The following is a 13,166-nucleotide window of genomic DNA, read 5'->3' as shown; positions in this document are numbered from 1 at the left end:
GAAAAGAGCTAACACATCAAGGTGGCCACTCGCAAAGTTCTGCTGCCTCCTTGGCTGGTGTCTGGGAGTTGAGATTTCAGTTTATCTTTATATTTATATACACATGTATATGCAATTAGATATGGTTGTTCATATTATATATACCATATAGATACTTGTAAAAATATGCACATAACTATACCTATAGTTTTGCATCCAACATGCATAACATACACATGCATACCAATACCATAAAGGTTGTTTGTTTCTTTTTATTTTTTGTTATGCCAAATTATTGTACATCTAATTAATTTAATGAATATTTCTATGTGTCTGCATGTGGGTGTGTATGGATGTGTGTGTGTGCATGCAAAGGTGTAGACAAATACATGTTTCTAAATGTATGAATGTGGGCCCATATATATGAGTATAGTGTGTGAAAAAGCATGTGTGTATTGTGGCACAACAATGATGGTGCCCTGATCCTTTATGATGGGTTGGTGGCACTATTACTTTTGAGTGGGGCATGCTTGATCATGCTGCATTCTGTGCATGGAATTTCCATGCTTCTAGAATACTGATGTTGTCTAAGATGTTGATAACAATGTGTAGATGTTTCAGGATCTTTCTTAGATGGATATCTACAATCTATGTTACATGTTAAGCCCTTCAGATAACATTTGACACCAAGCATATGTAAGTTTTCAGTTTCTCCTTCCTCCTCTACTGCACTTTCAGATTATAGTAAATCATCACCATCAAGTAAAACTAAAAACACTTACTGGCTATCCAGAACTTGGTGAAGACCAGGAAATTGTGGGTTCCCAGGATACAATGATGTCGACTGGAAGACTTCCAGGTGGGGCATTCCTACTGTAACTGTTACCACAGGCATCCAGGCTGAGACAGCAAAGAGGCATCTCTGCTGGGCAACCGTGTAAGTTCTCTTCTTCCGGATTCTGCTGCTGCAGACAGGAAAAGCATTTCAAGCTCTGTGATTAGATAGCTGGTTTATTGAGGCCACTCTCCCTAAATCCTGTTTGGCTTTGAGGATAGCATAATGCTTATAGTAACTGCATCTAGAGATAACAGGAAGAAATTTCCAAGAGTTTTTCTTTATAACTGAGATTTTATTGATTGAGGACCAGTAGAAAAATATGTTAGTTCAGTTTTGTTTTCTTTCTCTTTGCATGCCATAATTCTTAAGTGTAGGTTTCCATCCTCATAAGATAGAGGAATGGAACACTGTGATACCTTGACTAACTCTTCAGATATCTAAGACGCCTGCTTCTCACAACCCTTAAATGTCATATTAGGGCAAGAAAAAATCATCCATGGTAATAAATAAATAAATAAATAAATAAATAAATAAATAAATAGGAAACCCAACACCAAGGAGACTGTGTTAGAAGTATTGCAAGAAATCTGAGACCAGCCTTGAGAGATAAACTGTCAGGGAAGGAGAGAGGCATGAAGGCAAAGGACAATGGGAGATTGGGAAGGGTTTTCTCAAAGTGGGATATGTCCATTGTTTTCTACTACTAATCTCCACTAGCATTTGTTAGAAAAGGTGACAACAGCTGAGGCAGAGTCAGCACCTGTTCCAGGACTCCACTTTCAAAATGGAACAGGACGAACTGCTGTTACACTGCTACCCAGTGAGTGACAGCCTCAGAAGTCATCAACTAACATGAGGAGAGGAGGTAGGGACAGCCTCATGGCTTTCTGCTTTCTGGTCAATCCCACTTCAAGTTGTGTTTAATGTTGGTGAAGGGACAGCCTGGAGGGCAAATTTCATACAGCTCTGTTCCCCAAACCCCAGGTACTGCAGATGGCACAATAACAGCCTCATGATAAGAGAATCTTGATGATAAACTGAGCATCATAAATGATAGACCAGTATTTGAACTGTGTACATATGGCCTGAGTCTGCCCCATCCCCACTGACCTTCCTCTTCTCAGCAGTGAACTTCTGTAATAGCAAAGGATGATTGAATAGGAAGCTGTCCCCAAGCAATGATGATAGCTGTAGCCTTCAGGCACCTTCCCTAGTTACCACTCCAAAAACATCTACACAGCTTGACCACCTTTGTGCTCCCCTGAGCAGAGTGAGCCCTGGCCTCTGTGACACTCCATAAGGAATCATTGTCATGGTTACATGTGTGCCCTTGAAAGGTTGGCAGCTCACTCTATTAAAGTAGCCTGTGATTCACAACAATAATAATGTGAGCAGGAATCAATTTCTGGTAAGTCACTGCAGACATTCTTTGTGGGAAGACCTGATCGCACATCAGTGAGTGGACATGACAAGGAGCTTTCTTGAAAGGGATCACTAAGACATGGTTCATTGTTCCAGGGGTTTTCAAGGCAGAAGACAAATGACATTTTGAGAAGTGTTTCCATAGCAAAGATCAAAGGAGCACCCTCATAGTGAATGCCATGAATGACATACAGGAAGGGACACCATGCCACACTGCATAAGAGGCCCCATGAAGACCTGCACAACCCTCATGTGCCTAACAAGGCAGCCTTAAATCAATGGAGGACCATCCTCTGCTGTTATATTAACCGCCTGTGATATGCCTTCATGGGAACAGATCACAGAAGGAAGGAAAGGCAGCAGGGACCTTGTTGGGACTCTAGTTTGTTATCTTTACTGAGAAGCAACAATTTTCCACATGATCTCATGGTGCCTCTTTACCATGACCACAGTCACCAATGCAGCAGCAAGGACTCTTCCAAGCACCACTGTCTCCTCCCTACTTCACCTTTCTATTTGTGTAATATGTAGTTCATTTCATCTGGAGTCTCTGCTCTGTGTGTTGGTGTCTGTGCCCATTTCCCTTGGAAAGAGCCAATGTTCCTCAGAAAATACTTGAGATGTAAGAGAAGGGCTGTAAATACTGTTCTCTATCAATATCCACATGACATTTTTTTTCCAGAAAGGCTGAGCATAATCCAAGGCTAATTACAAATTACAAAGTAGCTTCAGACAAACCTGGACTCAAATGTATCCACTGCTTCAACCCTAAAGAGAAACAGGTACCACACAGTCCCAGAATATCAGGCTTAACTCTAACACAGAAACTGCCTGGATACCACCATACCCTGAAATTAGCCCATGCCAACATGGTCCCTGAAAAAGCCCATGCTAAGTACCTAATGTGAAAGTAGACGAGGATTAACCATTAAACCAAGATTTCAAGACAAAAGCACTCCAAGGCCTGAGGATGAACCTGATGAAGACCAGGAATAAAGCCTAAATTAGCAATGGCTTTCCCTTATCCAGAAAGGCCAGAGACCAACCCTAAGAATTAAATTGCCAAACCCTGACCTAAAAGAGGCCTGCACAAAAACCTGAAGCTGAATAAGCTCTGACCCAGAGGAAAAACAGAGGTAACCCTGGGCCAGTCCATTAAATGGAAGAGCCAAGGCCAATGGAGAAGGAAAAGTAACAAAATGAAATGCAACAAAAAGAAAAGAATGGCCATGCCTAACCTGGACCCTGAAGGAGGCTGGCCCCAACCAAAAGGGAAATTAGTACTACCCTATCACTCAGAGGAAAAAGACCTGGCTCCAAGAAAGAAAAGGAGAATATCCATGCCTCAAATTTACATGGACTGAAGCCAGGACCCTCACCAAGATGAGAAATTTGCCTCAGCATAACTCTGACCCTGAAGACTGGGCAAATGAAGAAAGGTCGTGGGCCCAGACCAATCCCTCAAATGAGAGGCCGGGACAAAGCAAGAAAAGGGAACACAGGGGCCTAACACTTACCCTGACAAAAGCCTGAGATAAAACAAGGAGAGAAGAATACCTGGGACATTCTCTTAAATGAAAGAGGCCAAGAAAAAAAACTGTCTGTCTATAATCCTTACCCTGATGAAGTATGGGCCTAAGCAAGAAGAAATGTGGGCTACTTCATTACCTTAAGGTTGTAAACGACCAGGCCAAAACCAAGAAAATTAGTGGGTCTGAGTCCAGTCTAATGCCCAGGTCTAATCCTTATTCTGAAAACACCAAGCACCAAATGAAGAAGGAGGTCTGGGGTGAATATTGACTGGGAAGAATTCAGAGCTCATACAAAGCTCATAGAACAAACTAGGCAAAATCAAATGTTACAAGCCAACCACAGACCTTGATGAAGAGAAACCACAAACCCTAAAGTCAAGGGAGCTCCTGCCAACCCAATGAGAGATATGTGGCAAGACTTAATGTTGACCCTAGGAAGCCCAGTTTGAAGAGATAATTTGATGGAGCCTGCCCCAACCACAATGAACTCTTCCTAGGCCAAACACTGATCAAGTAGCTAAGGACCAAGACCTGTGTGAAAGGAGTCCAGGCAATGCAAGAAGAGAAACATGCCTGAACATAAACTGCTTTCAGTGGAGACCTGCAGCCTACTGAGCAAGAATTAAGGCCAGAAGCCCTGAACTTGAAGGATGTGTGAGCAGAATATTTTCTTCTTCATCCAACGCCCTAACCAAAAGGGAGCCAGAAATACCATGTTCTCAATGGAGCCAATGGTTCTCATACAGATGAAAGAAAATGGACATCATTAACATATTTGGTAGTTAGAGGGAACACTGATCGCAGACCTTGATATTTTATAGTCAATCAAGGACTCAAAAGAGACACACAGAAGAATGTTTGTTGAAAATCTTAGACACTCAAACTTCAGATACAGATATAAGTTGATATCCTGAGTACCAACTGTGTGGAACACATACATTTCATTTACAAGACATACCATCCTCAATACATGCATGCTAGGATGTGCTACTCACCATATGATCCAAGCTCTCATCTGGGTAACCAATGAATATGGACATAGCATAATACAAATGGTGTTATACTGCATGCTCTTATAGCCTGATAAAACTCCAAATCTTGATTTCAACTGATATTTTTAGGAACAAAAAAGTCTCAAAAGTAACACCCCTTCATGATAAAGGTCTTGGAGAGATCAGGATACAAGGAACATATGTAAAACTAATAAAGGCAGTTTACAACAAGCCAACAGCAAACATATAATTAAATAAAGAGAAACTCTAAGCGATTCCACTAAAATCAAGAACAAGACAAGGCTGTCCACTCTCCCCTTATCTATTCAATATGTACTCAAAGTCCTGGCTAGAGCAAAAAGACAACAAAAGGAGAGCAAGGGGATACAAATTGGAAAGGAAGAAGTCAAACTTTTTCTATTTCCAGATGATATGATAGTCTACATAAGTGACCCCAACAACTCTTCACAGGGAATGTCTACAGCTGATAAACTCCTTCAGTAATGCGGCAGGATACAAGATTAACTCAAAAAACTACAGTAGCTCTCCTATATACAAGTGATAAATGGGCTGAAAAAGAAATCAGAAAAATATCACCTTTACAATAACCACAAATAATATAAAACACCTTGGGGTAACTCTAACTAAGCAAGTGAAAGATCTGTATGATAAGAATTTTAAGTATCTGTAGAAAGAAAATGAAGAAGATATCACAAAATGGACAAATCTCCCATGCTCATGGATAGGTAATATTAACATAGTAAAATGGCAATCTTACCAAAAGCAATCTACAGATTCAATGTGTTCCCCATCAAAATCCCAACACAATTCTTCACAGACCTGGAAAGAACAATACTCAACTTCATATAGAAAAACAACCCAGAATAGCTTAAACAATCCTGTACAATAAAGCAACCACTGGAGGTAACGCTATCCCTGACCTCAAGTTTTGCTATAGAGCTACAGTAATAAAAACAACTTAGTATTGGCATAAAACTGACATGTGGACCAATCAATTGAATTGAAGACCCTGACATTAATCTGCATATCTATGAACACCTGATTTTTGACAAAGAAGCCAAACCTATGCAATGGAAAAAAGAAATCGTGCTGGCATAACTGGATGTCAACATGTAGAAGGCTGCAAATAGATCCATACCTGTCACCGTGCACAAAACTCAAGTCCAAGTGCATCAAAGACCTCAACATAAATCTAGTTACATTGAACCTGATAGAAGAGAAAGTAGAAGTAGTCTTGAATGCATTGGCACAGGTGACCACTTCCTAAATCTAACACCAGTAGCACAGACACAGAGAGCAACAATTAATAAATGGGACCTCCTGAAACTGAGATGCTTCTGTAAGGCAAAGGACACGGTAAATAAGACAAAATGAGAGCCTACAGAATGGGAAAAGATCTTTACCAAACCGCATCTGACAGAGGGCTGATCTAAAAAATATGTAAAGAACTCAGGAAACTAGACATCAAAATACTGAACAATCAAATTAAAAATGGGGTGCAGATCTAAACAGAATTCTCAACAGAAGAATCACAAATGGCCAAAAGACAGTTAAGGAAATGTTCAACATCCTTAGCCATCAGGAAAATACAAATCAAAATGACCCTGAGATATCATCTTATACCTGTCAGAATGGCTAAGCTAAAAACACTGATAAAAGCTTATGCTGGAGAGAATGCAGAGCAAGGGGAACACTCTTCTACTGTTGGTGGGAATGCAAACATGTACAGCCACTTTGGAAATCAGTATGGAGGTTTCTCAGAAAATTGGGAATCAATCTACCTCAAGAACCGCTATACCACTCTTGGGCATATACCCAAGGAATGCTCAGTCATACTACAAGGATGCATGCTCAACTATGTTCACAGCGGCATTATTTGTAATAGCAAGAACCTGGAAACAACCTAGAAGACCCTCAACTGAAGAGAAAATGTGGTACATATACACAATGGAATAATATGCAGCAGTAACAGACAATGACAGCATGAAGTTTTCAGGCAAATGGATAGAACTAGAAAATGTCATCCTGAGTGAGGTAACCCAGACTCAGAAGGACAAACATGATATGTACTCACTCATAAGTGGATACTAGATGTAAAGCAAAGAATAACCAGACTACAACTCACAGCTCCAGAGAAGATAGGTAACAAGGTAGACCCTAAGAGGGACACATGGATCACACTGGGAGGGGAAATAGATGAGATCTCCATGAGTAAACTGGGGAGGAGGGGGGAGATGGAGGGTAGAGGGTTGGGGATGAGAAAATAAGGGAACAGGATGGTCGATCTGGAACAGGGACATAGTGGAAGAGCAATGAGATACCATGATAGAGGGAGAAATCATGGGGATAGGAAGTAACTGGGTACTAGGGAAGTTCACAGGACTCCATCAGGATGACCTAAGCTTAGATGACTAGCAATAGTGAAGAGAGTGTCTGAACTGTCTTAGTCCAGTAATCAGACTGGTGAATACCCTGTCATCATAGAGCCTTCATCCAGTAACTGATGGAAGCAGATCCAGAGATCCACAGCCGAACACCAGGCCAAACTCTGGGAGTCCAGTCAAAGAGAGAGAAGAGGATTCTATGAGTAAGGAGGCATCAAGATCATGATAGGAAAATCTACAGAGACAACCAAATCAAACTAGAGGGAACTCATGAACTTTAGACCAACAGCTATGGAGCCTCTGTGGGACTAGAATAGGCCCTCTGCATAATCAAGACAGTTGTTTAGCTTGATCTGCTTAAGGAGCCCTCTGTCAGTAGTATCGGGACCCATCCCTGGTGCATGGGCTGGTTTTTGGAGCTCACTACCTATGGTGGTACACCTTGCACAGCCTTGATGCAGAGGGAGGGGCTTGGACCTGCCTCTACTAATGGACCAGTCTCTGCTGACTCCCCATGAGAAGCCTTACCTTGTTGGAGGAGGGAATACGGGGTGGGTTGAAGGGGAAAATGCTGGAAAAGCAGGAGGAGGGAAGAGAGGGGTATCTGTGGTTGTTATATAAAATGAAAAAAATTCTTACTAAAAAAAAAAGAAAGAAAAATATACGTATGAGAGAAGCAGTACATTATGGCCAATTTACTAAGCATGATGGAGCTGTGTTTACAGAAGAGAAAAAAATTAAATGGTTGCTTCATCAGGGACTTCAGGACCTGTGTGTGGCTCTCCAGCCTTTGCAGAGCCCAATGGAAGAAAGTGATCTTGTGGAAACAATTAAGAATTTAAGGAAAGGGTGAAGTGTTGTATAACAATTTTCCTTATTATGACATGATATTCTTTTCTGTTATTTTTGAGATTATAATCACATTATTTTCTCTTCTCATTCATCCTTCTAAACCTTCCCTATACTCTTCCTTGCTCTCTTTCTAATTTATGACCTGCCTTTTCATTAATTGCTGTTATAAGCTTATACATATATGTGTGTGTGTATGTGTGTGTGTGTGTGTGTGTGTGTGTATGCATGTAGTTATATATTCCTAAATATAAACCAATCATTCTGTATAGCTAGAATATATGCTTTCAGGACTGACCATTTGATATTGAGTATCCAACTAGTGTGCTCTTCCCTGGGTAGGGCTATTTCCTTAAGTCTCAGAAAGTTCTATGGAGGTTCATAATACCCAGCAATTAAACTATGGCTGGGAAAGCTGAAACTTACAGGATTAACAAGGCCCTTCCACTCCTAAGGTTAAATAGGTGGTAACTAAGGAGAACTGAAGAAATGAGACACTCTGTCTCATTCAGCTGCAAACAAGTCATGCAGACACATTCAGAATTCTAGTCTTCATGAGTCACCCATTCTAATGTGAGACTTTGTGATGTCACACATTACAGTTATTCATATTCTTATAATTAATTCCATACCTATTCTCCTGTATTAACCTCAATAAACTCATTAATTTGAGGGAATAGGAATTACACAGTCTTCCTTGGGAGGCAGACAGATAAAGGGGAACTCATAAGTAATACAAAAAGCCAACTTCTGGCTTCCTTTTTATTTTCCGTACTGAGACAAAGGCTTAGTAAGCTTTGTCTTCCACCAGCAGACAGCCTCTTCCAGCAGTCTGGTGTAGATGTAACCAACCGTCTTATTAAATAAGAAACACAGAACCAATGTAAAAGAGAAAGCCAAGAGGTCAGAGCTCAGAGCTAAAATCTCACCCTTCCTCCTGTGATGGTCCCAGCTTCCCAAAAGAGAGCTATTTCCCTTTGTGTAAGTCGTTTCATAGTCATTCTGCCTTCTCATTGGTTTTAAACCCAAACACGTGACTGCCTCGTCACGGTCTGTATGTACAGCCCCCCAGGTCTTAAAGGCATACGTCTCCAATGCTGGCTGTATCCCTGAACACACAGAGATCTACGGGGTTAAAGGCGTGCGCCACCAACGCCACACTCTGTCTATGGCTCTAATAGCTCTGACCCCCGAGCAACTTTATTTATTAACATACAATAAAAATCACATTTCAGTACAATTAGAATACCACCACAGTCTGGTTCAGGACAGATAGGTATGTTCACAGTCAGTCCCGAACATGGTCACCTGAAGCTGCAGGTGATCACAGTTCTTGTGAGTGAGCAATGGCTTATGTCATGTCCAAAAGACAGCATGTCACAGCTGTTCCCCTCACGCTCAGACAGGACACTCAGGGCCCATTTCAACGATGTTTCCTATTTCTAACAGAAGTGGTTAATTTACAGGTTCCATTTAGCAATGAGCATTCATGGTCACTTCAACATTCTAATGTTATGAGGCTGTGCATTCACTGATGCCTGCTACCGAAAGAAGGACCTCTGACCAAGACTGAGAGCTGAAGAGATCTAGATGTAGAAACAGAAATATTTACAAAGCAGTTGCTATTACACAAAGTAACAATAGTAGCATCATCTTAAGGGTTATGACCTGTCAAGCCAGTGACTTTTGACCAGGTACACACTACTAGGTATTAATTCCTTCCTATAGTGCAGGCCTCACGAGATCAGAAGGAAGTTAATTAAACAGTGACTCCCATGTCACTATTGCACCAGTGATTTTCTCATATTCTGTAGGCCACCACTTAAATTATATTTGCTTATGCTGAAATAAAAAGTCATAATTTCATAAGATCCTATTTGTGGATTTTTGGTCTCATTTACTATTGGATGAGAGTCCTACTCAGAAATCCCTTACCTGTTCTTGGAAGTGGGAGTATTTTCTCTACTGTGACCTTTGACAATTTCAGGGTATCAGGTCTTATTTTGACTTCTATGATGCATTTGGTGCAGAGCTTGCGTATAGTAGAAGATAAAGAGCAGAGTTTCATTTTCTGCATGCTGAAAACAATTTTTCATAATGACCATATCTGAGACAGTATCTCAAATGCCAATATATATGTGAGATACAAATATGTGTGCAAAGTTATACTAGGTACTCACAAGTGCATTCTGCTTACCAAGTGGACCACTTTGAGGGAACCAGCCATGCAGTAATATGAGGTCAAGCTCTGACCACTCAGAGTAAGAAAGGCATGGCAATCACTTGCATTAAAATAAATTTGCAGCAGTACTTATAGCTTGGCTCAAACACTACAGATTATGTGGTCATTTTCTTGGGTCCCCAAACCCATTCTCACACTAGTAAAATAAAAACAACGTAAACACAGAAGAGGACAAATGATCCTTTGGTGATGAATAATATTTAGATTGCCCCATAATTCCAGCTCTAAGTGTCTTTTTAATGATTACAATTTTCACCAAATCTAATTGTTTAATGCTGCATAGGAAGTGTAAAAAGGAGCATATATGCTATGTTTATTGTAAAATAAAACATCCTGGGTAGTGTGGATGCTATAATGATGGTTATGAATGAAAATTTAACATAGACATACCAGCTGTGTCACTCCTGGGTGTGCCTACTTCTAAAAGTGAACTCACTATACTGGATCATGTATATGTGTGTATGTGAGTTTGTTTGTAATTTTTATCATTGTGCTACCTACAACACAGATGATTTATGGAATGAACTTAGATGACTACCAAAATACTAATGGATAAAGAAAGCATGATATACATATATAATGCAAGATAATTCAATAAAGGAAAAACTATAGAAAAAATTAATTATATAATTCTCAAGAAAATTGCTGCAACTATGTATCATCAAACTTAAGAAATAGACAATTCTCCAAAACACAAATATCCCATACCTTGTCTCATAAATGGAATCTAGAAAAAATATCAAAGCAGGAGGAAAATTTGTGAGGAAGCGTGAGGGCACATATTTTATTTAGATGGAGGGAGTTTAACAGGGTAGTGAGGGGATGTATATGAGCAAATTAGTGACTTTGTATAATTAATATATACAGAATAATAAGATTAATTTTAGAAGTAACAAAACAGAAAAAGAATTACTTATATGCATAAGGGCTTATAGATTTTAATAAAACTAAACAAAATGACTACATTTTTACTATCTAATAAACTTCTCTTAAAATGTTTGAATGATGGGGCTAGAGTTGGCCTCACAGAAAAACACACACTATACTCTTTCAAAGAACCTGAGTTCAGTTTCCATCACCCATCACAGTAATTCATAATCAAACGCCAATGTCCCTAGTTCCAGGAAATCTGGAGCCTCTCCATATCTCTGTGGGAACTGCTCTCCTGTGCACATACCTCCTCCTATAAACACATATGTGGAATTTTAAAAGTATTCTCTCCAATTTTCCCTATTGAGTTTTCTGGAACCAGAGAGGCAGAGAGGGTTGCATGGATGCTGTACATGATGTCAGTTCATTCTCACACTCTCAGTTGTAAGAATAAAGGAGTGTAATTAATAAATTATAAGTACTATAAGGTCATTCTGGAGCCCAGAATCACAAAAGATTAACACCAGTATAAAAAATAATTGGACCACATAAGAAATCTGAGTTGTATAAAGTTGATGCAAATAAATCTGCATAAAATTTAAACATTATAAGGGCTTTCTTAGCATTTCATTAGTTCTTGTCACTGAAAGTTACAGTGTGCCTAAATTCCATCACCATATTGTCATACATCGTATATATTTCCTTAAGAAGGATTACAAAAGCTTTGAAGTCCACCATAACAAAAGACAGAAATTTTGGCATGAATAATCTGTAAACTATAAACTATTATTTGGTCTGGCTGACACAACACACAATGGATGAGCTCCAGAGGTCTGGCAGCTTCTGACATAAGTCACCAAGGAAGGCGCTCTGAGTTTAATATCCCATGGGCCTTCAGTGCTTGAAAAACAGCTATTAATTTTTTTAAAAAGATGCCTGAATAACAAGCTACGTGAGGGGATAAATAGAATAAAAACCTAAAAGCAGACACAGAAAGACATTTTGGACAGAACCTGTGAAGTTAAAACTATCAAGATAGAAGACTCAAACTAACCATGTAATTGCATTAACCATACAAGTCTAGATGGGAGAAATTGCCAGACTAGATAAACAACCACAAAAGATTTCACTCTATGATGAATAGAAAACAAATGTATTGGCAGAGTGTCAGAGTAAAGAGGCAGGAAAAGGCACAGTTCTTTAAAATGTCCTAGTACCCATGTTACCACCAAAGTAAGCTGCTTAACAATAAGTTTTACTAGGGAAAGTATCTATTATGAATAACACAAATATTATAATATACATGTGTGTGGTGAAAAGGGATCAATTTTCCAGGCAGACAGAACACACTACTTTAAAAGTATTTAACTATGAATCCTCCAACCTGGTTGAGAAAGTGGATGGAAACTGAAAAATCCACAATTAAAGTTGAACATGGGAGTCGACAGAACAAAAGGAGGGAAAGTCCAACAGCTTCACTTGCAAATGTTCATTGTGTAAAGCGATGTTGGTCAGGTTCAAGGCCCCTGGCTTCAGTACACCATCAATGCTAGACCTGCATGATACACAGCAGCTCCTAATGCCACTAAGATGATGGAGAGATGATGGAGAGGTGGAAAAGATGGGGGTCGGCAGAGTGAAGTGCTTTACTTTTTCTTCTTTGTAATTATTGTTTATTTTGTCTCATTTATATTCCCCTTTTCTTTCCTTTGTGGGGGGACTCTAAAAGAGTGAGGGGCAGATATGGAGGGACTGGGAGATGGATGGGATTGGGGTACACGGTATGAAATTCCCAAAGAATCAATAAAAAAAGAAAAAATGCATAGGTTAAAAAAATCAAATTTCACTTTCTACCATTTGTTAACATGAACAAAAACATTAAATGATTTTATATGAATGTGAATACATTTGGATTTTGTGTGTATGTTCTACAATAAGATCTCATTCTGTAGCATAGCCCCAGTGTAGAGCTCTGTGTGGAGCCCACTCTGTTCTCAAACTAATGGAATCCTGTTTCCCAAGGGCTTGGATTATAGG

At 39.6% G+C, this 13,166-nt stretch overlaps 1 protein-coding gene across 7 annotated transcripts in view; it reads right to left on the bottom strand.

Moving 5' to 3' along the window:
* LOC121826666 (uncharacterized) overlaps positions 1–13,166 on the bottom strand; it is a 73,853-nt gene that overhangs the window by 36,198 nt on the left and 24,489 nt on the right. For 5 of the 7 annotated variants that reach the window (XR_013045630.1, XM_076554260.1, XM_076554259.1 and 2 more), the window contains one exon: positions 762–944. Coding sequence is in view for 6 of the 7 variants with exons in the window: in XM_076554260.1 (XP_076410375.1) it covers positions 762–944 (183 nt within the window). In the remaining variant the exon portion in view is untranslated. Of the gene's footprint in view, positions 1–761; positions 945–1,927; positions 6,020–9,952; positions 12,593–13,166 lie in introns of those variants that run through there. The other 2 variants (XM_076554263.1, XM_076554264.1) reach the window with 2 other exon arrangements.

Source organism: Peromyscus maniculatus, chromosome 18, assembly GCF_049852395.1.
Source record: "Peromyscus maniculatus bairdii isolate BWxNUB_F1_BW_parent chromosome 18, HU_Pman_BW_mat_3.1, whole genome shotgun sequence".
NCBI lineage: Eukaryota > Metazoa > Chordata > Mammalia > Rodentia > Cricetidae > Peromyscus > Peromyscus maniculatus.
This window is presented reverse-complemented; position numbering and strand designations above follow the sequence as displayed.